The sequence below is a fragment of the Hibiscus syriacus genome, unplaced genomic scaffold (assembly GCF_006381635.1).
Source record: "Hibiscus syriacus cultivar Baekdansim isolate YM2019G1 unplaced genomic scaffold, ASM638163v2 tig00113096_pilon, whole genome shotgun sequence".
NCBI classification, from domain to species: Eukaryota; Viridiplantae; Streptophyta; class Magnoliopsida; order Malvales; family Malvaceae; genus Hibiscus; species Hibiscus syriacus.
Genome location: NW_024063440.1, coordinates 646623 through 673607, shown reverse-complemented (window position 1 = coordinate 673607; position 26985 = coordinate 646623). Strand labels below are relative to the sequence as shown.

General features: G+C 38.1%; 2 protein-coding genes across 2 annotated transcripts; both read left to right on the top strand.

Moving 5' to 3' along the window:
- The first annotated feature begins 2715 nt into the window (after positions 1-2715).
- LOC120185337 (cellulose synthase-like protein E1) lies at positions 2716-6322 on the top strand. Its single transcript, XM_039189583.1, has 7 exons — positions 2716-3336; positions 4103-4243; positions 4322-4453; positions 4536-4748; positions 4865-5089; positions 5257-5604; positions 5686-6322. The coding sequence occupies exons 1-7, from the start codon at positions 2716-2718 to the stop codon at positions 6235-6237; spliced, it is 2232 nt and encodes a 743-aa protein (XP_039045514.1). The 3' UTR covers positions 6238-6322.
- A 342-nt stretch (positions 6323-6664) lies between these two features.
- On the top strand, positions 6665-7308 carry LOC120185338 (cellulose synthase-like protein E2). The gene is made up of 2 exons (XM_039189584.1): positions 6665-6966; positions 7045-7308. Exons 1-2 carry the CDS (start codon positions 6704-6706, stop codon positions 7166-7168), a joined length of 387 nt encoding a protein of 128 aa, XP_039045515.1. The 5' UTR covers positions 6665-6703; the 3' UTR covers positions 7169-7308.
- The last annotated feature ends 19677 nt before the right edge of the window (positions 7309-26985 follow it).

Below are 26985 nucleotides of genomic sequence, written 5' to 3'. Positions count from 1 at the left end.
AGGGATGGTGGATCACTCGAATGCTAAATTGTCAAAGAATGAAAATTACAAGATTGAAGAGAATGGGGATGAGAAGGTTGGAGTAGATTTTGGGGCTGTAAAAGAAGGGTGTGCATCGGTAAAAATTTCCAAAGATACATCAGATGCGTCTTCGTCGGGAAGCTCTTCTGATATAAAAGGGGATACGAAAAATAGTGGTGGCGTAATTAATGTTTTGTGTTCTGGAGACAGCTTAGGAGATTGTAGAAATGATAGTGTTGGGATGCCGATCGAGGGTGGATGTGGTTTCGATGAAGAAAGAGAGAGAGTAGAAAATCAAATTCAAAATCACTCTATTCAGGAGGTTGTTCAGGGAGTGGGCGATGTTAGGGTAGAGACTATGGCTTTAGGTTCTCATGAGGTCAATAATATGTATGAGGGGGGGTACATTGATGGAGGTTAGAGCTGGGGATTTTGTAGGTGCCCTAGAAGTTCTTATGGATTTAAATTTGGGCTCTAATCCAATTGATATAGGTAATTTAGATATAAAGAAGAAAACAAAAAGTGAGCAATTTGGGGGAGATTTTGTAGAGGATTCGGTCATGCCATAGATAAACTCTACTAAAAATAAGAACTTGAAGAATAAATACGGATCTCTTTTGGATATTCAGGACAAAGTCCTATCGAAAGCGGAGATAAGAAGAAGAAATCAGGCGTTGAAGAGGAAAAAATGAAGAAATATGATCTTATTTACTCTAAATTATCAGGTAGATCTCTTTCGGATTCTGATTTAAAGAGAAGATGGGTTGATGCATCTGTTGAAGCGGAGAAGACATTGGCGTTAGGTAAGATTCTCGGTATTAATTTTGTTGGTTCTGAAAGTGAGATTCTTCAGGATTTAGCGTCACTAGAATGAAGTTGAGGATGGTGTGTGAGTGTTAGGGGTTATGGAGGTCTTAGCGGTTTGACTAAGAGGTTTGTGTCATGGTTTTAAGAGGAGCTAGAGTAGATTATAAATATAATCCTTGTGAAAGGATATTAGTAGATTGATTAAAATGGTAGTCTGTCTTGCCGTGGGTTCAAGAATTATTGGTTGCAAGTCGTTTATACTGGATTACATCATTTGTAAGGATTATGCGCCGAAATTTAGGATCATTGTTCTTAAGGAAGAAGGAATGTGGATGGACTAGATGTGCTGATTAAAATGGATCACAAGTATTTTTTGACTGTATGGAGAGAAAGTTGTAGAATTGCAGGAGGTTATGTGGAAGCAAAAGTTCAATCATTTTGACTTGTCTAAGGGGAATTAATTATTGCATAATTTTCAGAGCATTGTTTTTTTTAAGGAGCAAATCGATGATTGATTAAAGGGCTGGTTTTTTATGTCAAATTACTTCTATTATGAAGAATCCAAAGTGGAGGAGCATCAAGTTTGGAATTGCCATTTTCAATGTAGCATTTAAAGGATATGGTCTGGTCAATTTCTCTGTATTGAGATCGATTAAGTTTTATCTCCAATTATATTTTGCTGTTTTATGATAAGTTGGATGCTTTTTAATCACATTTTTTTCCTTTTTTGGAGGTTAGTTGGATGGGGTTGCCCTTGTTCATTGTGAAAGTGGTTCCTATGGTGATTTTAAATTGGATTGTGTTACTGATTCTAGAGAAGTAGTGGTCTGTTTGTGTTGTTATTGTTTTACTAGTTCATTTTCTATAGTGGAATGGTAGCTTGGCTGGTGTTTGTTTCTTTTGGTCGAGAGCTTCCTGCATACTTGTTTGATGGCATTAGGAAGAGCTTACTGCTGGACTCTCCATTGTATTAATACGGTAGTAGAATCTTCTTCGAGTTATTCGTCTGGTGGCCTGTTATGGTGCTTTTGGTTTTAGTTACTATCGCTTTGTTGAATTTACAAGAGTAATACTGTGTCCTGGTTATTGTTGGACTGCAGTGTTTGTTTTTGTTCTCTTATGTAGCACTATTTTCCTCCAATTTATTATTGGGAGGTTTTTAATGAGACTCATAAGTTGAACTTTATCTTTTGTTTTAAGTTAATAATATGTTCTTTGCCGAGAAAAAAAAAGACAAAAGAGAGATTAAAGGTGACTGATTCAATAGTCGCATATGGGATTTAAATATTCAAAAATTTTGAGTGATTTAAGAATTTTAGCATGATTTTAAAAATTATTGATTTGAGTTTTTAAAAAAATAAAATTAAAAGAAATTTAAATATATCATACGCATCAGAATAATGAACTTATTTTAATGATTCGTTAACCGTTTGACACCTTAAATATTATATATATTCTTGATCCCAAAAAAATATATAAACATATAAAACAAACCAATGATATAATTTAAATACTTATTTTTTATTTAAATTAATTTTGTTCATTAATTTTTAAATCACTCAAAATTTAGATACGTTGTTTTGTGTTCGTTGATAATTTTTCACGACGCTCGGCTCTAATTTATAATTCTCAATGATCTTTTAATAGCTTAATCCCCTTTTATTCGTATCTATTTTTCATTTTAATATTTTGGTTAATGTCAAAATTATGTATTTAATTTACGATGATAGCTGTAAATTCTTATTGTAATTTTAAATATTTTTATTTTTTTAGTAAGACTAGATGATTCTATTAAAAAAAATAATTAATTTTTAAAAACAATTTTAAAGGACCGTTGTTGGGACTTAAAGTCGTCCTTAAAAACTATTAACTTTTGTAGAGATTAAAATGATCGACGCAGAGAGAGGGGGAGAAATGGGTAAAAACGATCAAGTTCCACTCTTCGAAACAAAGCAAGTTAAGGGACGAATTCTTTTCAGGTGGATTGTAGCTTCAATATTTCTTGGCATATGCTTCATCTGTATGTATAGACTCAGGTTTTTCCCAGTTGAAGGAAAAGCTAAGAGAATGGCTTGGACTGGACTGTTTCTTTCTGAACTATGGTTCAGTTTTTACTGGTTTCTCATCTCAGTTTCCAGATGGAACTCTGTCTACCGTATTCCCTACGTACACAGGCTCACTAAAAGGTTCGGGAAAGAATTACCGGGAGTCGACGTATTCGTGTGCACGGCGGATCCGTTGTTAGAGCCACCGAGCATGGTGGTGAACACGGTTCTATCAGTGATGGCATATGATTATCCACCTGAGAAATTAAGCGTCTATTTATCAGACGACGGGGGATCGGATTTGACGTTTTATGGCATGTTAGAGGCTGCGAATTTCTCAAAGACATGGCTACCTTTCTGCAACAAGCTCAAAGTGGAACCCAGATCACCCGAGGCTTACTTTAGGACGGCTTCTGAACCAGTCAATGATCCTGTCAATGTCCAACACTGGCTTTCCGTCAAGGTAAATTTAAATATTTAACATTGGTTCGCTTTCGTACATGGATCATGCAACTTGTTTGACTGTTTGCTTGCAATTTGCACCCTTTGTGTAATTCTTTTACCAACTTATTATAAAAAAAATGAAAACATATGCATCACTGCTCACCTCACCATCAACCTCGTTGACGAAAACATTCAAATTCCAACTTTTTTTGTGTGCATGAAGTATCTCTCAAATAATTATTAAATGAAATGTTACACCTAACCCTTTAATTCCATTAAAATCGTACAAAGCTCGATCGGATCCAACTTTTCGTCACCTTATGGTAACGTGAGAGCTAAGTTATTCACATAACTCCATGAACCTTGTATAAATTAGAGTAACAGTGAGCAAGGACTTCCCTTTAAGCATCCTTATAGCCCAATTAAGCTCCATACTCCAATCTATAACCCCTCTTGCAAGTCATAAGTTCACAATATACTAATTCACACAGTGGCGGATGCCAAGCATGTCTTGTTTCTGAGTTTCTTTATCTTAGTTATCAATTTTATTATTTGTGCTCACTCTGTAATTTTATTTATACTCATCCAATTTGAAAATATTCAATAATTAATTTGTGTGTGCCCACCCTAAATATTTCTGGATCCTCACTGAATTCACACATTCTTAATCACAGTCAAAGAAAATATGATATCTTGTTTCTTGTTTCCGACGACATAAACCGCAGCAGCTATCAGTTTGAATACCATAAGAGATCAACCTATATATACTCTCAATAATTTTGCAGAAACAATATGTGGACATGAAAATGAGGATCGAGACCACCACAAAGTTGAACCGAATTCCAGAGCACGTACGGATACAACACAAAGGATTCCGTGAGTGGGACTTTGTTTCGAGCAAACGTGATCATCAAACCATTCTTCAAGTAATTAATCATACCTAATCAGTTTATTAATTAAGCTCTGAACAGTTCTTTTTTTATTAGTTAATGGTGCTTTTTTAGATCCTAATCGATGGAAGAGACCCCAATGCTGTGGATATTGGAGGAAACCCTTTGCCAACTCTTGTGTATTTGTCAAGAGAGAAAAGACCCCAACATCACCACCATTTCAAAGCTGGGGCCATGAATTCCCTTGTAAGTATAATATACTATACATGTTTGAATACAAGGCAATTTAGTTTGCATGTTGTTGAATGAATTTTATGGTGAAAAAAAGATTAGGGTATCATCAAAGATAAGCAATGGTCCGATCATTTTGAACGTGGATTGCGATATGTATTCCAACAATTCAGAGTCAATCAAATATTCTTTATGCATTTTCATGGATGAAGAGAAGGGAGATGAGATTGCCTATGTACAGTTCCCTCAGAATTTCGATAATCTCACCAAAAATGAAACCTATAGTACCTCTCTCCGAGTAATACAAAAGGTAATTAAGCCTACAATGGAATGGTAATTTTATGAAACAATGATTATGCTTGATGATTTTTCTCTTTTTTTTGGGTTCTCTTTGATCTGTCTATACTGGTTATATCAACAATAAAGCTAGAGATTCAAGGGCTTGACGCAAATGGAGGGCCAATGTACATTGGCACAGGATGCTTCCACAGGAGAGAGGCTCTTTGTGGGAAGAAATACGAGGAAAACTATAGGGTTGATTGGAAGAAACTGAATGATACAAAGGTTGAAGAAAGTGCAAGCCTCCTTGAAGAAACATGTAAAGTTCTTGCAAGCTGTACCTTTGAACACAACACACCATGGGGAAAAGAGGTGCATTTTGTTCTCCTTATGTGAAACATACACAGACATGAACCCATAGTTTACTTCACCTGGTTTATTACAGTTATCGTAAGAGATGACATACTTTAAGAATAATTGCATGGATGGCTTGGATTAACATTTCTCAATGGTAATGGTGATAATTTTTTTGGTGGCAGATGGGTTTAAAGTACGGCTTTGCGGTGGAAGATATAGTTACGGGGTTGAGTATACAATGTAGAGGATGGAAATCCATGTATTTAAACCCAGAAAGAGAAAGCTTCTTAGGAGTTGCTCCAATAACATTACTGCAGTTGCTGGTGCAACATACGAGATGGGGTGAAGGTCACCTTCAAATTTTCCTATCAAAATACTGCCCTTTGTTGTATGGATATAAAAAGATTCCACTTAAGCTTCGACTCGGTTACTGTCCTTTCAACTTGTGGGCTGCAAATTGCTTGGCAACGTTGTATTATGTTGCTGTCCCATGCCTTTGTCTGCTTAAAGGCATCTCCTTGTTTCCTAAGGTATGATGAAGTTCCAGAGTTCTTAACTATCTATCTCGTAGGATTCAATATGAATAACTGTAGGGCCATGACAACCTGCAGGTATCAAGTCCCTGGGTGCTCCCGTTCGCATATGTTATCTTTGCACACCGTGCATATAGCCTCGGTGAATTCATATGGTGCGGCGGAACGCTTCAAGGTTGGTGCAACGATCAAAGGATATGGATGTTCAAGAGAACAACTTCGTACATCTTTTCCCTCATTGAAACCATCTTGAAGCTCTTGGGATATTCACAACTATCCTTCATCGTCACTGCCAAAGTAGCTGATGAAGACGTCCTGAAAAGATATGATAGTGAGCTGATTGAGTTCGGTGCCTCCTCACCGATGTTCGATATTTTAGCCACACTTGCTATGTTGAATCTATTCGGTATCATAGGGGCAGTCAAGAAGGTTATCGTGAATGCAGATGAGGAGTCTAAGGTTTTGGACCAATTTGGGCTGCAAATTCTCCTCTGCTTGGTTTTGGTAACAATCAACTTGCCTGTATACCAAGCACTCTTTTTCCGAAAGGACAATGGCAAGATGCCTACTTCAGTTACTTGCAAGTCTGTTATTTTCGCTTTGTTAGTCTGTACTATAGCCATGTATTGAATACAAGTCACAGATACTGATATTTGAACTTCAAACTAAATGCCTAAATAAAGCTGTATGACCAATGGTTTAAATCCAGTTTTTTTTTTTTTTTTTTAATAGTTTAAGGTGACTATAAGATATTATATGTTCAAAATTTTTCTCAACTACGGATAAAACTACTCGAACCTAAAATCTCTAGAAAGAACAACACTCCTTTTAATCACTGAAACCTCTTTATAAGTTTGTTTAAATCTAGTTTTATGGGGACAATATCCTCACAATTAAGCATTCACATTAAACCAAACAAGACTTATCCGAAAAAACAAATTAAGCACATTTATTGGCTGATAAAACCAACCTTTGTGGGGAAATACACTGGGTCCATATTATCAACACATCTAAAGCTCTTGCAATGATTAACAAATTGTACAATCCAGACGGTCCCTTTCTCATTGAAACCAAAGAAAGAGAGATATGGGAAGCAATGGCTATCTTCCACTTTTCGAAACCAGGCTTGCCAATGGCCTCCTCTTCTTTCGACTCTATGCAGCTTCCATATTCATCACCGTCTTCTTCATTTGTTTCTATCGACTCACCTATTTTCCACTCCAACAAGGCAACCCAGAGCTTGTCTTGGTTCGGAATGTTCCTTGCTGAACTCTGGTTCGGTTTTTACTTCTCCATCACTGTTGTTGTTAGATGGAACACTGTCTTTCGTTCCACATTCAAGAACAGGCTCTCTTCCAGGTCTAATTCTTTCATTTTTTCCCCCAGTTTTCTTTAACAGATTAGACACTGAAGTGATTCAATTTCTTACAAAAACAGGTATGTTGAAGAAACTTTGCCGGGAGTATACATTTTTGTTTGCACGGCAGACCCCGTGATAGAGCCACCGACAATGGTGATCAATACGGTGCTATCGGTTATGGCCTATGACTACCCATCTTAGAAGCTGAGTGTGTATCTGTCCGATGATGGCTGCTCCGATCTAACGTTCTATGCTTTGTTAGAAGCTGCACGTTTTTCCCAGACATGGCTGCCGTTTTACAGGAAGCTAAAAGTAGAACCGAGGTCGCCGGAGATTTATTTCTGGAACGCGGCTGAACCGGGTGATGATTCTGCCATGGCCCAACAGTGGTTGCTCATCAAGTTAAAAAGCTTATTTTCCCTTAGTTTCAGAAACAAAATATCAAGGTAACATCATAGCACTGAAACCATTATCTTTATCACTGGATAAACGCAATCATTAGTCACTCAACTTTAATTGATTTCTTAGTTTTATCATTAAACTATGAAAAGTTTAAATCACAGCACTAAAGATTTTGAGTTGATTTTTTAATCATTGGATCGTTAAACCTTTGACAAACCTTTGACAGTTAAATGACTTGACATTATTTGTGTTGACGTGGAAGGTGGAAAATAATTTTCTTCTTTTTCGTTAAATTTTGGGTTTTATTTCAAGTTAAATATTTTTGCCTAAACCTTTAAAATTTTGAACAAAATTTCATGTTTGACCCTTTAAACAGGTCTAATAAGATGTTAAATATAATTGTTTAATTTGTGTTATATATTTCTACTCTAATCTAGTCAAATTTAATCTTTTTACTTTTTGAAGTTTTCAATTTTTTTTATTTCAATTAAAAATATCAATTTTATACAAAATGTACAAGGTAATTTAACATAACTGGCGATTTCCCGATATATCACTGGTGACCGGTAATATTATCGATCTAACACCGGTCAGACTATATTTCCCGATCTAACACCCTTAGCAATAAAGCGCGCCCCCTGCACCGCGCTATATGATGATTTGGCGCCACGTAGGGTATAGCGCGCCCCCTGCAGCGCGCTATACGGTGAGCTGGCGCCACGTGGGTATAGCGCGGCCCCTGCAGCGCGCTATACGCCACGTAGGGGTATACCGCGCTATACCTTTACTCCTGAATAATTTTATATAGCACGGGGCAGGTACCGCGTTTTGTATAACTTTCCTCGCTATAAATACCATTCTCCGCCGGTTAATTTCTCACATCTCTCCTCTCAACTTATAAATTAATACAACAATTCCGTCAACGAGTCAACCTTCTCATATTTTATTTAGAAGTTCGTGCGATTTTTCGTTATAAGGTAATTTTGTTATAATTTTTTATTATATTTATTGTTTATTATGATTATTTGAAAAAAATATTATACTAATTATTTTCAATTAATTTTTGTGTTTGTAAAATTGGAAAGCGGGAGCATACGTCGAAATAGTTTTACGGTGCAGGTAATAATATTAAATTATATTATTTAATTTATTTACGTTGATGTGTAAAAATTTTATTGTGTTATATGTTCGTTCATATATAATTTATTAAATCAGGTTTGTTTCATTTATTTTTTTTGCAGATATAATAGTGCCGCACTTTTAAACTCAAATAATGGCGTGACTTTCAGCTTTTGTTTATTATGATGGTGAAATTCGAGAAGATGAAACCGGCGTTGTTTTCTTATCAAATGAGCGTGTTAAAATATCATTCAAGAGAAACATAACTCTTGAAGAGCTGATAACGAAGATTTCGAGGAAGATTCATGTTGGAAGTAGTAGAAGAGTGTCGTCGTTGCTGTATAGATTTCCATCATCATTGTTGCCATTAACTTATACAGCGTTCGAACTTTTGAACAATGATGATTTTGAAATGATGGTTGAAGCTCAAAGTAATTATTCAGACGCCATTATTGAGATGTATGCACATTTTGTTCAAGTGCGTGCTGTTCGGGGTCAATCATTAAGCTCCCACCATGGGCTGACTGAACAAGTTGATCAAGTTGACAGCCCGACGACAGTAATGTGTAATGATTTTAATGCCATAATGGGGAGACATTCATCCGCAACTCCTTACGATATGTACCGAGGTAGGTCGACGAACAATCCGTATGGCAACATCGCGTCCAGTTCAAGGGGAATGCATTCATCTGCAAATCCCTTTGACCTTAATATGGAGATGCCATTGACGCAACCATCTGTGCAGTTTCCATTTGACACGATGGCTTCAAGCTCTAGGGGGAGGCATTCAACTACGAGCTTTTTCGATCTCAATGTCGATATGCCTTCCAGTTCAAGGGGAAGGCATGCAAGTAGTAGGTTCTTCGACCTAAATGTGGAGAGCATGGAGGAACCATCATCTCCACCAGAAGAACCGCTTCGTGAGCCTGGTGCGGATGGTACTGAGACTGGACTATTCATTGACCCAGAATCACCGCAATTCAACTCCGATGATGATGAAGTTCCAGGAAATGTGGCACAAAATGACCCTCCTGCACACATGTTTGAAGTTGATTATGGTGCAATGTACGGGCCAGAATTTACGGATATGCCTCATCTCAGTGACTATGGGTATTACTCATCAATAAATAATGGTGAGTTATCTTTAGGCATGGAGTTTTCAAGCAAAGAAGAAGCGATGATGGCTATCAAAAATTACAATATCCGTAATTCTGTTCAGTCCAGAGTAGACCGCTCCACGACCGAAAAATATGTTTACTACTGTGCCCAGCGCGAAAACGGATGCAATTGGATGGTTCGCGTATCGAAGAGGAAGAGGAAAAACAACAGATGGGAACTAACAGTATACAACGGTCCTCACACATGTTGTGCTGGAGGGGTCAACCAAGATCATCCCAACTTGGACTCTGAAGTGATATACCAAGCCATCATTCTCATGGTCAAAGCAAGCTCTCATATAGCTGTTGCAATGTTGATTTCAGCTATACAATCGTAGTATGGATACACTGTCTCCTATAAAAAAGCTTGGTTGGCAAAACAAAATGCCATTGTCAAACTTCATGGCGAATGTGATGCATCTTACAAAGAACTTCCAGGTTGGTTTAGGCTGGTGCGAACGTTGAATCCTGGGACAATTGTGGACTTCGAAACCTCTTATGCATACCATAATGATCGAGTTCTTCGCGATCGATGCCAATTCTACCGGGACATAAAAAGGGCAATCGATACCATGCCCAAGACTGCAGCAGCAGGAGACATCCACCGATAGCATTACGCCTGTAGTCAGTGGCTCCACACATCTCCCTATATAGCAAAGCCAAAACTGTCGAGTCCCAACTGAATGATCCGACGAGACGAAAGTCACTAAGATGTCGCAACCACATACAGTGAACTAGGTTACGCAATTTGTCCGGCATCAGCAACCCTCCTATCAGCTTCCCTCCTATCAGCTTCAGTATGCATGCCTGTGTATACATCTTAACCTCATCCTCAGAGGCGTCTACGCTCAACTCCCGAAAATTGGCATCTAACCAATTTAACGGTATCCTACCTCCGATAAAATTTTCCGGGACACGTCATAGACTATCCCGACACAAAGCAGTCCAAGAACCGGAAGCTATCCCCAATATCACATCTCTATCCACCGGAAGCCCCAGGTGCATAGAAACATCCTCAAGCGTGATCGTGCACTCTCCGCACGAAAGATGGAATGTGTGGGTCTCCGGCCTCCACCGCTCTACTAAGGCAGAAATCAGGTCTGGCTCTATCTTACAGTGACCCTGATATCTACCTATATAACCGAATCCAGCCTCTACTAAATACGGCAAGACACGGCTGGGTATCACTAACTTAAGATTCCTAATAAAAGGATCTAATACACTGTCATTCTCTTAAAAATAAATAATTACAAAAATTAATTCTAAATCTAATAATCATGCATTAAATGAATCAACTAATTATTAATAATAATTTAAATTAAATTAAAACGTTAAAATGTTACCGTATCAGCAAAGTGTCGAGATATTTAATTATTAATATAATAATCATGCATTAAATAAATAACTAAATATTACTAATAATTTAAATTAAATTAAAACGTTAAAATGTTACCGTATCAGCAAAGTGTAGAGATATATGATTTCCATCCGAGCGAAGTAGATTGTCTTCCATTATATATCTGCAAAAGAATTATATTAGTAAAATATTAAATAAAGTAAAAACATAACAGTAAAAATATTATAAAATATACCTTAAAAAGAGAGTATTTGAGAGAAATTTAGAGAATTTGAGAGAATTTGGTGTGATAAAAGTGATTGAGGATGGGGTACTTATAGGGAGGATGGGGTATTTATAGGGAGGATGGGGACGTGAGGGTTCGGTAATTAGGGGTATAGCGTGCCCCCTGCACCGCGCTATACCCCACGTGTCAGATATACAGGTATAGCGTGCTACAGGGGCCGCGCTATACCCACGTGGCGCCAGCTCACAGTATAGCGCGGTGCAGGGGGCGTGCTATACCCCACGTGGCACCAAATCATCGTATAACGCGGTGCAGGGGGCACACTTTACTGCTAAGGGTGTTAGATCGGGAAATATAGTCTGACCGGTGTTAGATCGGTAATATTACCGGTCATCGGTGATATATCAGGAAAATCGCCAACAAAACTACATGGACTAGAAGTTATGAAATTGGAAAAAGAGAAATTAAATCTAAAACACACGGGCAATAAATTATTAAACATAATTGAACTTAATAAATTTAAGGGTAAGGTACAAAAATAGTCCTTGTTATAAAGTGATGTTTTGTTGAGTCTTATGACTATTAAAAATTATAAAATGGTCCCTTAACTATTAAAGATTACAAAATGGTCACCTGACTATTCATATGTTACAAACCCGTCCTTTTTAAAAAATTGATGGTATTACCTGTTGACTGAAATATGATAAAATTATATTTTTAATGATGTTTATTGTCATCGTCATTACTTTCAAGTATTGTCTTGACGGGATAATGTTTCAAGCACTGACTTGACAACATAATATAAAAGAGATTTAATCCACAAAATACAACTCAAATAGTTCTGAGATCAGATTTTACCATATCCCAATGAGCATATAACGTCTAGGTCAGACAATCGCCAATTTTTTAATGGAAAATGATGAGTTTGGAACCTATGAATAGTTAGGTGACTATTTTGTAACTTTTAATAGTCGGAGACTCAACAAAGTAGTATCCTATAGTTGGGGGATCATTTGTGTAATTTACCCTAAATTTAACCATTATAGACTAACTTGCACAAAGTTCTTGGACTAATAGTTGAATTTTCCAATCTACTTTTGTATGAATTATAGAAATCTTATGAAGATATGAAGATGAGAATAGAAACCATGGCAAAGTTGGGCAAAATTCCAGCTGACATATGCAAGGAACATAAAGGATATCGTGAGTGGCTCCGATCTAACGTTCTATGCTTTGTTAGAAGCTGCACGTTTTTCCCAGACATGGCTGCCGTTTTACAGGAAGCTAAAAGTAGAACCGAGGTCGCCGGAGATTTATTTCTGGAACGCGGCTGAACCGGGTGATGATTCTGCCATGGCCCAACAGTGGTTGCTCATCAAGTTAAAAAGCTTATTTTCCCTTAGTTTCAGAAACAAAATATCAAGGTAACATCATAGCACTGAAACCATTATCTTTATCACTGGATAAACGCAATCATTAGTCACTCAACTTTAATTGATTTCTTAGTTTTATCATTAAACTATGAAAAGTTTAAATCACAGCACTATAGATTTTGAGTTGATTTTTTAATCATTGGATCGTTAAACCTTTGACAAACCTTTGACAGTTAAATGACTTGACATTATTTGTGTTGACGTGGAAGGTGGAAAATAATTTTCTTCTTTTTCGTTAAATTTTGGGTTTTATTTCAAGTTAAATATTTTTGCCTAAACCTTTAAAATTTTGAACAAAATTTCATGTTTGACCCTTTAAACAGGTCTAATAAGATGTTAAATATAATTGTTTAATTTGTGTTATATATTTCTACTCTAATCTAGTCAAATTTAATCTTTTTACTTTTTGAAGTTTTCAATTTTTTTATTTCAATTAAAAAATATCAATTTTATACAAAATGTACAAGGTAATTTAACATAACTCGCGATTTCCCGATATATCACTGGTGACCGGTAATATTATCGATCTAACACCGGTCAGACTATATTTCCCGATCTAACACCCTTAGCAATAAAGCGCGCCCCCTGCACCGCGCTATATGATGATTTGGCGCCACGTAGGGTATAGCGCGCCCCCTGCAGCGCGCTATACGGTGAGCTGGCGCCACGTGGGTATAGCGCGGCCCCTGCAGCGCGCTATACGCCACGTAGGGGTATACCGCGCTATACCTTTACTCCTGAATAATTTTATATAGCACGGGGAAGGTACCGCGTTTTGTATAACTTTCCTCGCTATAAATACCATTCTCCGCCGGTTAATTTCTCTCATCTCTCCTCTCAACTTATAAATTAATACAACAATTCCGTCAACGAGTCAACCTTCTCATATTTTATTTAGAAGTTCATGCGATTTTTCGTTATAAGGTAATTTTGTTATAATTTTTTATTATATTTATTGTTTATTATGATTATTTGAAAAAAATATTATACTAATTATTTTCAATTAATTTTTGTGTTTGTAAAATTGGAAAGCGGGAGCATACGTCGAAATAGTTTTACGGTGCAGGTAATAATATTAAATTATATTATTTAATTTATTTACGTTGATGTGTAAAAATTTTATTGTGTTATATGTTCGTTCATATATAATTTATTAAATCAGGTTTGTTTCATTTATTTTTTTTGCAGATATAATAGTGCCGCACTTTTAAACTCAAATAATGGCGTGACTTTCAGCTTTTGTTTATTATGATGGTGAAATTCGAGAAGATGAAACCGGCGTTGTTTTCTTATCAAATGAGCGTGTTAAAATATCATTCAAGAGAAACATAACTCTTGAAGAGCTGATAACGAAGATTTCGAGGAAGATTCATGTTGGAAGTAGTAGAAGAGTGTCGTCGTTGCTGTATAGATTTCCATCATCATTGTTGCCATTAACTTATACAGCGTTCGAACTTTTGAACAATGATGATTTTGAAATGATGGTTGAAGCTCAAAGTAATTATTCAGACGCCATTATTGAGATGTATGCACATTTTGTTCAAGTGCGTGCTGTTCGGGGTCAATCATTAAGCTCCCACCATGGGCTGACTGAACAAGTTGATCAAGTTGACAGCCCGACGACAGTAATGTGTAATGATTTTAATGCCATAATGGGGAGACATTCATCCGCAACTCCTTACGATATGTACCGAGGTAGGTCGACGAACAATCCGTATGGCAACATCGCGTCCAGTTCAAGGGGAATGCATTCATCTGCAAATCCCTTTGACCTTAATATGGAGATGCCATTGACGCAACCATCTGTGCAGTTTCCATTTGACACGATGGCTTCAAGCTCTAGGGGGAGGCATTCAACTACGAGCTTTTTCGATCTCAATGTCGATATGCCTTCCAGTTCAAGGGGAAGGCATGCAAGTAGTAGGTTCTTCGACCTAAATGTGGAGAGCATGGAGGAACCATCATCTCCACCAGAAGAACCGCTTCGTGAGCCTGGTGCGGATGGTACTGAGACTGGACTATTCATTGACCCAGAATCACCGCAATTCAACTCCGATGATGATGAAGTTCCAGGAAATGTGGCACAAAATGACCCTCCTGCACACATGTTTGAAGTTGATTATGGTGCAATGTACGGGCCAGAATTTACGGATATGCCTCATCTCAGTGACTATGGGTATTACTCATCAATAAATAATGGTGAGTTATCTTTAGGCATGGAGTTTTCAAGCAAAGAAGAAGCGATGATGGCTATCAAAAATTACAATATCCGTAATTCTGTTCAGTCCAGAGTAGATCGCTCCACGACCGAAAAATATGTATACTACTGTGCCCAGCGCGAAAACGGATGCAATTGGATGGTTCGCGTATCGAAGAGGAAGAGGAAAAACAACAGATGGGAACTAACAGTATACAACGGTCCTCACACATGTTGTGCTGGAGGGGTCAACCAAGATCATCCCAACTTGGACTCTGAAGTGATATACCAAGCCATCATTCTCATGGTCAAAGCAAGCTCTCATATAGCTGTTGCAATGTTGATTTCAGCTATACAATCGTAGTATGGATACACTGTCTCCTATAAAAAAGCTTGGTTGGCAAAACAAAATGCCATTGTCAAACTTCATGGCGAATGTGATGCATCTTACAAAGAACTTCCAGGTTGGTTTAGGCTGGTGCGAACGTTGAATCCTGGGACAATTGTGGACTTCGAAACCTCTTATGCATACCATAATGATCGAGTTCTTCGCGATCGATGCCAATTCTACCGGGACATAAAAAGGGCAATCGATACCATGCCCAAGACTACAGCAGCAGGAGACATCCACCGATAGCATTACGCCTGTAGTCAGTGGCTCCACACATCTCCCTATATAGCAAAGCCAAAACTGTCGAGTCCCAACTGAATGATCCGACGAGACGAAAGTCACTAAGATGTCGCAACCACATACAGTGAACTAGGTTACGCAATTTGTCCGGCATCAGCAACCCTCCTATCAGCTTCCCTCCTATCAGCTTCAGTATGCATGCCTGTGTATACATCTTAACCTCATCCTCAGAGGCGTCTACGCTCAACTCCCGAAAATTGGCATCTAACCAATTTAACGGTATCCTACCTCCGATAAAATTTTCCGGGACACGTCATAGACTATCCCGACACAAAGCAGTCCAAGAACCGGAAGCTATCCCCAATATCACATCTCTATCCACCGGAAGCCCCAGGTGCATAGAAACATCCTCAAGCGTGATCGTGCACTCTCCGCACGAAAGATGGAATGTGTGGGTCTCCGGCCTCCACCGCTCTACTAAGGCAGAAATCAGGTCTGGCTCTATCTTACAGTGACCCTGATATCTACCTATATAACCGAATCCAGCCTCTACTAAATACGGCAAGACACGGCTGGGTATCACTAACTTAAGATTCCTAATAAAAGGATCTAATACACTGTCATTCTCTTAAAAATAAATAATTACAAAAATTAATTCTAAATCTAATAATCATGCATTAAATGAATCAACTAATTATTAATAATAATTTAAATTAAATTAAAACGTTAAAATGTTACCGTATCAGCAAAGTGTCGAGATATTTAATTATTAATATAATAATCATGCATTAAATAAATAACTAAATATTACTAATAATTTAAATTAAATTAAAACGTTAAAATGTTACCGTATCAGCAAAGTGTAGAGATATATGATTTCCATCCGAGCGAAGTAGATTGTCTTCCATTATATATCTGCAAAAGAATTATATTAGTAAAATATTAAATAAAGTAAAAACATAACAGTAAAAATATTATAAAATATACCTTAAAAAGAGAGTATTTGAGAGAAATTTAGAGAATTTGAGAGAATTTGGTGTGATAAAAGTGATTGAGGATGGGGTACTTATAGGGAGGATGGGGTATTTATAGGGAGGATGGGGACGTGAGGGTTCGGTAATTAGGGGTATAGCGCGCCCCCTGCACCGCGCTATACCCCACGTGTCAGATATACAGGTATAGCGTGCTACAGGGGCCGCGCTATACCCATGTGGCGCCAGCTCACAGTATAGCGCGGTGCAGGGGGCGTGCTATACCCCACGTGGCGCCAAATCATCGTATAACGCGGTGCAGGGGGCACACTTTACTGCTAAGGGTGTTAGATCGGGAAATATAGTCTGACCGGTGTTAGATCGGTAATATTACCGGTCATCGGTGATATATCAGGAAAATCGCCAACAAAACTACATGGACTAGAAGTTATGAAATTGGAAAAAGAGAAATTAAATCTAAAACACACGGGCAATAAATTATTAAACATAATTGAACTTAATAAATTTAAGGGTAAGGTACAAAAATAGTCCTTGTTATAAAGTGATGTTTTGTTGAGTCTTATGACTATTAAAAATTATAAAATGGTCCCTTAACTATTAAAGATTACAAAATGGTCACCTGACTATTCATATGTTACAAACCCGTCCTTTTTAAAAAATTGATGGTATTACCTGTTGACTGAAATATGATAAAATTATATTTTTAATGATGTTTATTGTCATCGTCATTACTTTCAAGTATTGTCTTGACGGGATAATGTTTCAAGCACTGACTTGACAACATAATATAAAAGAGATTTAATCCACAAAATACAACTCAAATAGTTCTGAGATCAGATTTTACCATATCCCAATGAGCATATAACGTCTAGGTCAGACAATCGCCAATTTTTTAATGGAAAATGATGAGTTTGGAACCTATGAATAGTTAGGTGACTATTTTGTAACTTTTAATAGTCGGAGACTCAACAAAGTAGTATCCTATAGTTGGGGGATCATTTGTGTAATTTACCCTAAATTTAACCATTATAGACTAACTTGCACAAAGTTCTTGGACTAATAGTTGAATTTTCCAATCTACTTTTGTATGAATTATAGAAATCTTATGAAGATATGAAGATGAGAATAGAAACCATGGCAAAGTTGGGCAAAATTCCAGCTGACATATGCAAGGAACATAAAGGATATCGTGAGTGGCATTTCATTTCAAGCTGACATGATCATCAATCCATTCTTCAAGTAATTAATTGCTATACACTTCACCCCTTTTTTGATCCCATCACTTTAGCCTTTAAGTTTATAAATAGCTCGGCTTCAACTTACAGATCATAATTTATGGAAGAGACCCTTCCTCTATGGATATCGAAGGAAAACCTTTGCCAACCCTGGTATATTTGGCACGTGAAAAAAGACCTCAGTACTACCATAATTTCAAGGATGGAGCATTGAATGCATTGGTAAGCTTCTAATCATTCATTTACTCTAATACTATGTATGTTGAAGCAAATTATTACAAATAAGGGTGTCATCCAGACTCAGCAAAGCGCCGTTTGTCCTTAATGTGGATTGCGACATGTGTTCGAATAATTCGGAATCCATCAGAGATGCTCTTTGCTTCTTTATGGATGAAGATAAGGGGCGTGAGATTGCTTATGTGCAATATCCACAGAGCTTTGATAACCTCACTGAAAATGATATCTATGGCAATTGCTTCAGGACGGGGGTGAGCATCAAGTAACAACTTTTAATATCCAATCGATTTCAGCTAACAATACCGAGAGAGTTGATGTTTTCAAAATATCCATACGTGAAGTTGGAGTTTGCAGGGTTTGATGGGAATGGAGGACCTCTCTATAATGGAACTGGATACCTTCACATAAGAGAAACTCTTTGTGGAATGAAGTATAGAGAGGATTTTGAGTTCGAATAGAAGCCAGTGGAAAATGAAAGAAACACTAAACAAAGTGCAAGTGTCTTGGAACGAAGTTCCAAAGCTCTTACAATGTCAAGGTTGGCGGTCCATCTACTTCAACCCCGAAAGGAAGGCATTCCTAGGAGTCGCTCCGAAAACACTACTGCAATACCTAGTACAACAGAAGAGATGAGCTGAAGGTGACTTTCAGCTCTCTCTCAAAATATTGTCCCCTTCTCTATGGACACAAAAGGATCCCTCAAACTCCAGCTTTCATATTGTCCTTACTTTCTGTGGCCTGTGAATTGCTTAGCTACACTATACTATGTTACTGTCCTTTCCCTTTGTCTTGTTAAGGGTATCCCTCTGTTTCCAAAGTAAACTTTCTTGTCTGAAAATTTCTTAATGATAATTTCATGTTGTTTTGATCCATTAGATGTCATGCCCTTGGGTCCTATCGTTTGCATATGCCATGATTGCCGGTTGTATGCAAATCCTGGGAGAATTTATATGTTGTTGAGGCACAATCCGAGGTTGGCTAAACGATCAACGGATGTGGATGTTCAAAAGAACAACTTCCTACCTGTTTGCTTTCTCTGACACGATAACAATGATGTTCGGATTCTCGGAGTCGGCCTTTGTAATCTCCGAAAAAGTAGTTGATGAGGAGATATCTCAGAGATATGAACAAAAGTCATGGAGTTTGGCACTCCTTCAGTAATGTTCACAGTATTAGCAACGCTCGTATAACTTAATCTGTTCACCTGTACTCTGGGAATAAGTAGCTGATGAGGAGTCGACCTTTGTAATCTTCGAAAAAGTAGCTGATGAGGAGATATCTCGGAGATATGAACAAAAGTCATGGAGTTTGGCACTCCTTCAGTAATGTTCACGGAATTAGCAACGCTCGCACAACTCAATCTGTTCAGCTGCACTCTGGGAATAAGGAAGGTAGTCACCGATGATATTTCGATAAAGATTTTGGATCAATTCGGTTTACAAATGATTTTGTGTTGTGTTTTGGTAACGTTGAAACTTCCTATATATCAAGGGCTCTTCTTTAGGAAGGACAGTAGTAAAATGCCTTCATCTGTAACATGCCAATCAATTGTGTATGCTCTTTTGGCTTGCACAATAGCCATGTAATAGGACTGAAAATCAAATTTTGAAAAGTATTGGGATTAAAAGTCAACAAATCATAGTATATAGATTAAATCCATAACTTACACAAAGTACCGGGACTAATAACTGAATTTTCCAATCTACTTTTGAAGGACTTATAGAAATGTTATGAAGATATGAAAATGCTCTTTGCTTCTTTCTGGATGAAGAAGGGACGTGAGATTACTTATGTGTAACATCCAGTATGAATGTAAGAAATTGATCCGATATAAAAAATTGATTAAATCTGGAATTACATGAAATCTGAGGTGGTGTTGATTCGAATTTGATTCAACTTCGAACTGGTGTTAATTTAAACTCGAGTTATACTTGGTTATCTTGGATCTAAATCCCACTTGTACATGACCTGAGAATGACCTGAATCCGAATTAAACTTGATAATGTGATAATCGAGCCCAACATGCATCCGACCTGATATAAAACTCAACCTGAGAGTAACCTGGTAAATAATAATATAACCCAACTTGAAACGATCCGAGATCTAATTTTAACTCGCATGTAATTGACTCAACTTATTAATTAACCCGACCTATAAATTATCTGACATGTTATTGAAATGATCTGATATAGACCTAATTTGATATTTACATGACTTTTAAGTTTGTAAACTTGTAATTAATAATTAATATTACAATGTGACATGTAACAACTTGGAATAAAATTTGGAATAAAAAATAATCAGTATAATTTGGTAAATTTTGGTGACTAAATAAAAAGTTTTCAAAACTTGTACGCTATTTTAGAAGTAAAAGAAATTTAGGGATCAATCCCTGAATTTAGCCAAAGAGTGTCAGCAGGTTATGTGGTTTTATATATGCACTGCGTTTTTTTATTTTAAAATGAGAAACTTTTGTAAACAAAATTCCTCCTCCCGCACCCTTCTTCCAAGTCCGATCCTGATGCCGTTCGATATCCGATCGTCAAATTGAAACCACCGTCGTGTTCATCTTCGACATGTGATCAAAACCCAGTAAACCAATTTTAGTGAAACGCTGCCAAACGCCGTGAATTTCGAGTCAAAGTATCGATTTTTTTTAGCACCACCGCCGGGAAAATCTTAAATTCATCTCCGATCGTTGATCGATTTTCGACAGCTCCCGCACCATCGTGTTCCTGGTGTCGTTTCGAGTCCGACGGTGTCCTCCTTGTCTCCGTGGGCGGTGGCGTGTGAGGGAGGTGGAGTGGTCAAAGTTTCGATCGAAGTGAAATCGAGCTCTCCACCGTTCAAAAATTTGAACCGATGTTGGTAAGTGACTCAAAATCGCTTAAAAGAATTTTTGGAAATTTTTGTAGGAATTTTTGGAATCCGAAGGCGGTCTCACGCGCCGCCCCTGCGCGTGGGGGAGTTACGAACTGATGGGTGATGTTATGACCGGTTTAGCCAGTCCAAACCGGTCTGACCCGACCCGTTACCCGACCCGACCCGTTGACCCGACCTAACCCGGTGACATTTTGGGAATTATTTTGAAAATGGTGATATTATGGGAATTATTTTAAAAAAGGTGATATTCTGGGAATTATTTTAAAAAATGTGACATTTTGGGAATTTTCGAATGTGGAATATTGATCCCCTTTGACCATAACTTTAACCGGCTTTAAACGGCCATTAAACGACCTTTGATTTTATTCGAGTATACTTATTCTGACATTTTTCGACGTGTCGAATCCGTTTCCGAAGTTTGTTTTGCCAAATTCAAACCCGAAGGTTTCCAAATCATCAGTCAAACCCGTTGACTTTGATTTTGACCAAGAATTTGAATTTTCGAAAAGTCATACTTTATATTTTTCGACGTCCTGATTCCGATTCCGCAATCCGTTTGGTCAAATTCAGACTCGAAATCCTCCAAATTGATAGTCAAATCCAGAAAATGCTTATATACTTAAGAATTTTAGCTTTGATCAATTAAGTAAGACTTGGGGTTGATAGATTATTATTGTTTGAAGGTACAAGAGACTCTCTGGATCGTTCGACAGCTCGACCCATCTCTTCTAGATCAGTTAAACCACGTGTGCCAGTATTCACCCGTAAGACCCGTAAATTTTATGATTTTAGAGATTAATTATGTTACCCATTAGTAATATAGTGTTATTATAAATTAGGTTCGAAATCTGTAGCAGAGCGTGGTGAGACCAGCAATTAGTAGATCTACTACTTGAACCTATTATCGAGGTGTGTTCCCTATTTATTACTGAACTGTTTTATTTGTTTTAATATGTGGTACATTGAATTCTTTGGTTACTGTTTTATTGATGCACCGATTTAATGTGATGGTTTATGGATTATGATCGGTATCTGATTTTGTTTTGAAATGGTATATGATTACCATGTTTATGGATTTATCGAATTTATGTAACGGTGTAATTGAATTTTTGGAATACAAATTTATAAAGTACAGCCATGATCAAGCTGAAAAATTTTACGGACCTAATGTGACTCTTAGATAGGCTCTGCGGCCCTGAGGTCATTCTCGGGTAGGCCTTGCGGCCCTAAGATGTGTTCTTAGGTAGGCCCCACGGCCCTGAAATCTATATTGGGTAGGCTCTCAGCCCCTAAGATGTTCCCTTAGGATAACTCTTTTATGAGATTTACTGCAGTATAATTTTATGAGATTTATTGGACTATGATTTGTTTAGTGTACCTATCATGATTTTATAGTAATGTTGGGACACACTGAGCCTAGCTCACTTTTTGAAAATGTTTTCCCCTTTCAGATATTTTTGGTTAGATTCACCTGATTGAGCACTTGGAGGATCAACATATCTCTTGAAGTACATCGTATTGTAATGTTTTATCTTTTAAGTTGACCCTATTTTGGTAACATAGGCCTTATTTTAAAGTATTGTATTTTATAATGATTTCTCCTTTGCTATTTATATTTGGGTTATCGTAAATTTGGATTTTAAGACATGTTTAAATTAATTTGTTTTTTTCTTCATTATATTTATGAGATGTTTTTTTATAGTATAAATTAATATAATTTCATAAACGTCATTTATAATGTGATTTTACCATGATTGAATAATGGTTTCGAAACAATATCTTTAAGAATCATGAATGTGATTCACTAGACTTAGTCGAAACACATAGACCGGGTCTTGGGGGTTACATTTAATTGGTATCAGAGCCTTTGGTTTTTAAACCTCGGACTGTGTATGAGTCCAAATTGAAAATACAGTTTTGAAATATTTTACAAAATAAGTTGCTAAGGCCATGTCTAAAAGTTTTTACGGTTTTAATTATGTTAGATACTCCAAGTGCTTTTCTAACCCTAAGTTCTATCTTCTATAGTAAACTAGAGATCTACCAAAATGAGTGCTAGACGTGGACGTCGAACTAGCCGTGGACGAGGTCGAATGGCTAGATTTGCAGACCCAATCGATGAGATTCGAGTAGATCCCCCACCTCCGACAAGTGATTCTTCTCATACGACCTCGACAAATTTACCTCCTGCTGCTGGGATTGGCATGACTACACCGATCAGGGGAGCAACTGATAGTGAGCCTGATTTTACCAGAGTTGCATTTGATGAGAATTTTAGTAGACAATTTTTATAGTTGATTCAAGGAGCGGTCAGAGCTGCTGGTACTGGATCCGAGGTGCCTATTTCTCAAACTCTGATAGCTAATGGGGTCAGGACTTTTGGAGGACAACTTGGAGGAATTCCTACTGAAGCAGAAGATTGGCTCCAAGATATAGAAAGACGCATGGATCAGTTGGGTTTGGACCCAACTAAGAGATATTTGGGGGCAGTAGCGATGTTAGATGGCAATGCCCACACCTGGTGGGAGTCAGTGACCAGTAGTGTTCCTATCGATCGTTTGACATGGAATTTCTTTAAGGAGCGCTTTCGGAGTCGATTCTTGGGGGAGAGTTACTTAGTCCAGAGACGACAATAGTTTTAGGACTTGGTTCAGGGTGATATGATTGTTTCAGGGTATGAGATAGAGTTCTTAAAATTGTTAAAGTATGGAATCAGTCTGGTGCCTACCGAGAGAGATCGATGTCGTAAATTTTCCCTCGGACTCAGATACGAGCTACGTAGGCAGGTGGTAGCCCTTCAAGATGAGATTTTTGATGTACTGGTGAGCAGAGCCAATGATACTGAGGAGATGGAGGCTTTAGCTTCTGGTAGAGAGCGTATTGATCAGGAGCGATCTAGGAAATCTTTTGGCCCTACTGAATCATCCGCACAGTCCGGTAAGAAGACTCATACTTTAGCCCCTCAGAGGAGCAATACACGCTTCAGGCCTGCAGTATCATCACCTTCAGCTGTTAGTAGAGGTGGTTCTTCGGTTCCGTTTCAAGTGCCTCATTTTGACTTTTGTGGTAAACGACACACGGGAGAGTGTTATAGGAAGACTGGAGCATGTTTTCATTGTGGATCTAGTGGTCATTTTCGGAGGGAGTGTCCTCAACTAGCTTCATCTGAGCGGACCGCTACCCAGACTCCTGTGCATTCACAGACTACAATACATACTCCAATTAGAGATCGTAGCCAAGTAAAAGCTCATGGTTCAGCGTCCAGGACAGACAGTAGAGCCCGACCTCAGCAGAATAAAGGGCCAATAATTTCTAAGGCTAGACAGCCAGCTTTGGTTTACGTCACTAGACGTCGGGATGACAGAGATGAGCCTGAGGTTATTGCAGGTACATTTACTATTTATTCTATTACATACTTTGCATTACTGGACAATGGCTCCACCCACTCCTATGTATCGAGCTCAGTATCTCGAAATCTTCAGATTCCGATTGAGAACACTGATAATACTGTTACGGTTACGAGTCCAGTAGGACAGGCAGTATTAGTGAATAAAGTATTTCGGCGTTGTCCTCTATAAGTTCAGGGAGAAATTTTTCTCACTGATCTTATGGAACTTCCTTTAGAGGAGTTCGATCTAATTCTTGGGATGAATTGGTTGAATAAACACAAGGTAAATCTAGATTGCGAATACAAGCGAGCTACTCTGAAGACTTCAGATGGTCGGATTGTTGTGTTAATTGGTGAACGGCGTGGCTATCTCTCCAATATTGTTTCAGCTATGGAAATTGATCGTATGATCAGGAAGGGGTATGAGACTTTCATTGCCTGTATTCTGAACACTAAAGGTTCCTTATCCACGATCGAGAAGATTCGTACAGTTAGCGAGTTTTCTGATGTTTTTCCAGCGGAGCTGCCTGGGTTACCTCCTGATAGAGAGGTAGAGTTCGAGATTGAGACTTATCCAGGATCTTCACCTATTTCAATGGCACCTTATCGCATGGCTCCAAATGAACTTAAAGAGTTGAAGGTCCAATTGCAAGAATTATTTGATCGAGGATTTATTCGGCATAGTACTTCACCCTGGGGAGCTCCCGTTTTGTTTGTGAAAAAGAAGGATGGGTCGCTAAGGCTATGTATTGACTATCGGAAGTTGAACAAGATGACGGTCAAGAATAAGTACCCATTACCCAGGATTGATGACTTATTTGATCAGTTGCAAGGAGCTATTGTATTCTCTAAGATTGATCTTCGTTCGGGGTATTACCAATTGAAAGTTAAGGGGTCCGATGTTGCAAAAACGACCATTCGCACTAGATATGGTCATTATGAATTCTTAGTAATGCCTTTTTGTTTGACGAACGCTCCCGCAGCTTTCATAGATTTGATGAATTGTTTGTTCCGGCCATATTTGGATCAATTTGTGGTTGTCTTTATTGATGATATTTTAGTTTATTCTCGGACAGAAACAGAGCATGATAAGCATTTGAAGATTGTTCTGCGGACCTTGAGAGATCATCGACTATATGCCAAACTAAGCAAGTGTGAGTTTTGGCTTCAAGAAGTGTCGTTTTTAGGGCACATTATTTCTGCTCGAGGTATTCAGGTCGATCCAAGAAAGATCGAGGCTATTGTGAATTGGAAATGACCCAAGAACGTCTCTGAGATCCGCAGTTTCTTGGGCTTGGCTGGATATTATCGACGTTTTGTCGAGGGTTTCTCGATCATTGCTACTCTTTTAACAAAGCTGTTAAGGAAGAGCGTGTCGTTTGACTGGGGAGAGGCACAACAGGAGAGCTTTGAGAAATTAAAGGCGGTTTTAACTCAAGCACCAGTGTTGATTCAACCAGAGTCCGTGAAGAATTTTATAGTATATAGTGATGCTTCACATTCAGGACTTGGTTATATTCTAATGCAGGAGGCTAAGGTAGTGGCTTATGCGTCACGTCAACTGCGACCGCATGAGTGTAATTATCCTACTCATGATTTGGAGTTAGCAGTAGTGATTTTTGCCTTGAAGATTTGGGGACACTATCTTTATGGAGAGAAGTGTTACATTTTCACTGATCATAAGAGCTTAAAGTATCTTCTGACCCAGAAGGAGCTTAATTTGAGACAACGACGCTGGCTAGAGCTTCTAAAGGATTAGGATTGTGTGATTGATTATAACCCTGGTAAAGCTAACATTGTGGCGGATGCTTTGAGTCGAAAGACGGTATTGGAGTTGAGGTCTTTAATGGCCAAGATGAATTTATATGACGATGGCACTCTGTTAGCAGAATTTTAAGTTAAACCGACTTTGGTTGATGAGATTAAGGCTAAACAATCTCTAGATAGCTCATTGTTTTCCATCTTTGAGCAAGTAGAGCAGGGGACAAGCTCATATTACGCCCTTGATCAGGATGAAGTTTTATGCTTTAAGGGTCGATATTGTGTGCCTGATGATGCTGAGTTGAGGCAGATTATTCTTAATGAGGCTCACAGTAGTCCATATGCTATGCACCCCGGTGGAGATAAGATGTACCGGAATTTGAGAGAGAGGTATCATTGGGTCTGCATGAAGAAGGACATCTCAGATTTTGTGACTAGGTGTTTGACTTGTCAGCAAGTTAAAGCAGAACATCAACATCCATCAGGTTTGTTACAGCCTATCAAGATTCCTGAATGGAAATGGGAGCGTATTACTATGGATTTTGTTACTGGCTTACCAATGACTCCTTCGAAAAAAGATTCAGTTTGGGTGATTGTTGACAGACTTACAAAGTCAGCTCACTTCATTCCTGTGCGAGTAAATTATACTTTGGACAAGCTGGCGAGATTGTATATTTCAGAGATTGTCAGATTGCATGGTGTTCCATTGTCTATTATTTCTGATCGAGATCCGAGATTTACTTCAAGATTTTGGAAGGCGCTACATGCGGCTTTGGGAACAAGATTGGATTATAGTACATCCTTTCACCCACAAACTGATGGTCAATCTGAGAGAGTGATTCAGATTCTGGAGGATATGTTGCGGGGTTGCGTAATTGATTTTCATGGTAGCTGGGAGAACTTTTTACCATTGGCTGAATTTGCTTACAATAACAGTTATCAGACCAGCATTTGTATGGCACCCTACGAAGCACACTATGGGCGTAAATGCCGCACTCCG

Excerpts from the sequence above, each read along its gene's own strand:
- LOC120185337 (XM_039189583.1), top strand. The coding sequence starts at position 2,716 with ATGATCGACGCAGAGAGAGGGGGAGAAATGGGTAAAAACGATCAAGTT. Across the intron at positions 3,337-4,102 it reads AACACTGGCTTTCCGTCAAG|AAACAATATGTGGACATGAA; the intron begins GTAAATTTAAAT and ends ATAATTTTGCAG. Across the intron at positions 4,244-4,321 it reads ATCATCAAACCATTCTTCAA|ATCCTAATCGATGGAAGAGA; the intron begins GTAATTAATCAT and ends GTGCTTTTTTAG.
- LOC120185338 (XM_039189584.1), top strand. The coding sequence starts at position 6,704 with ATGGCTATCTTCCACTTTTCGAAACCAGGCTTGCCAATGGCCTCCTCT. Across the intron at positions 6,967-7,044 it reads AAGAACAGGCTCTCTTCCAG|GTATGTTGAAGAAACTTTGC; the intron begins GTCTAATTCTTT and ends TTACAAAAACAG.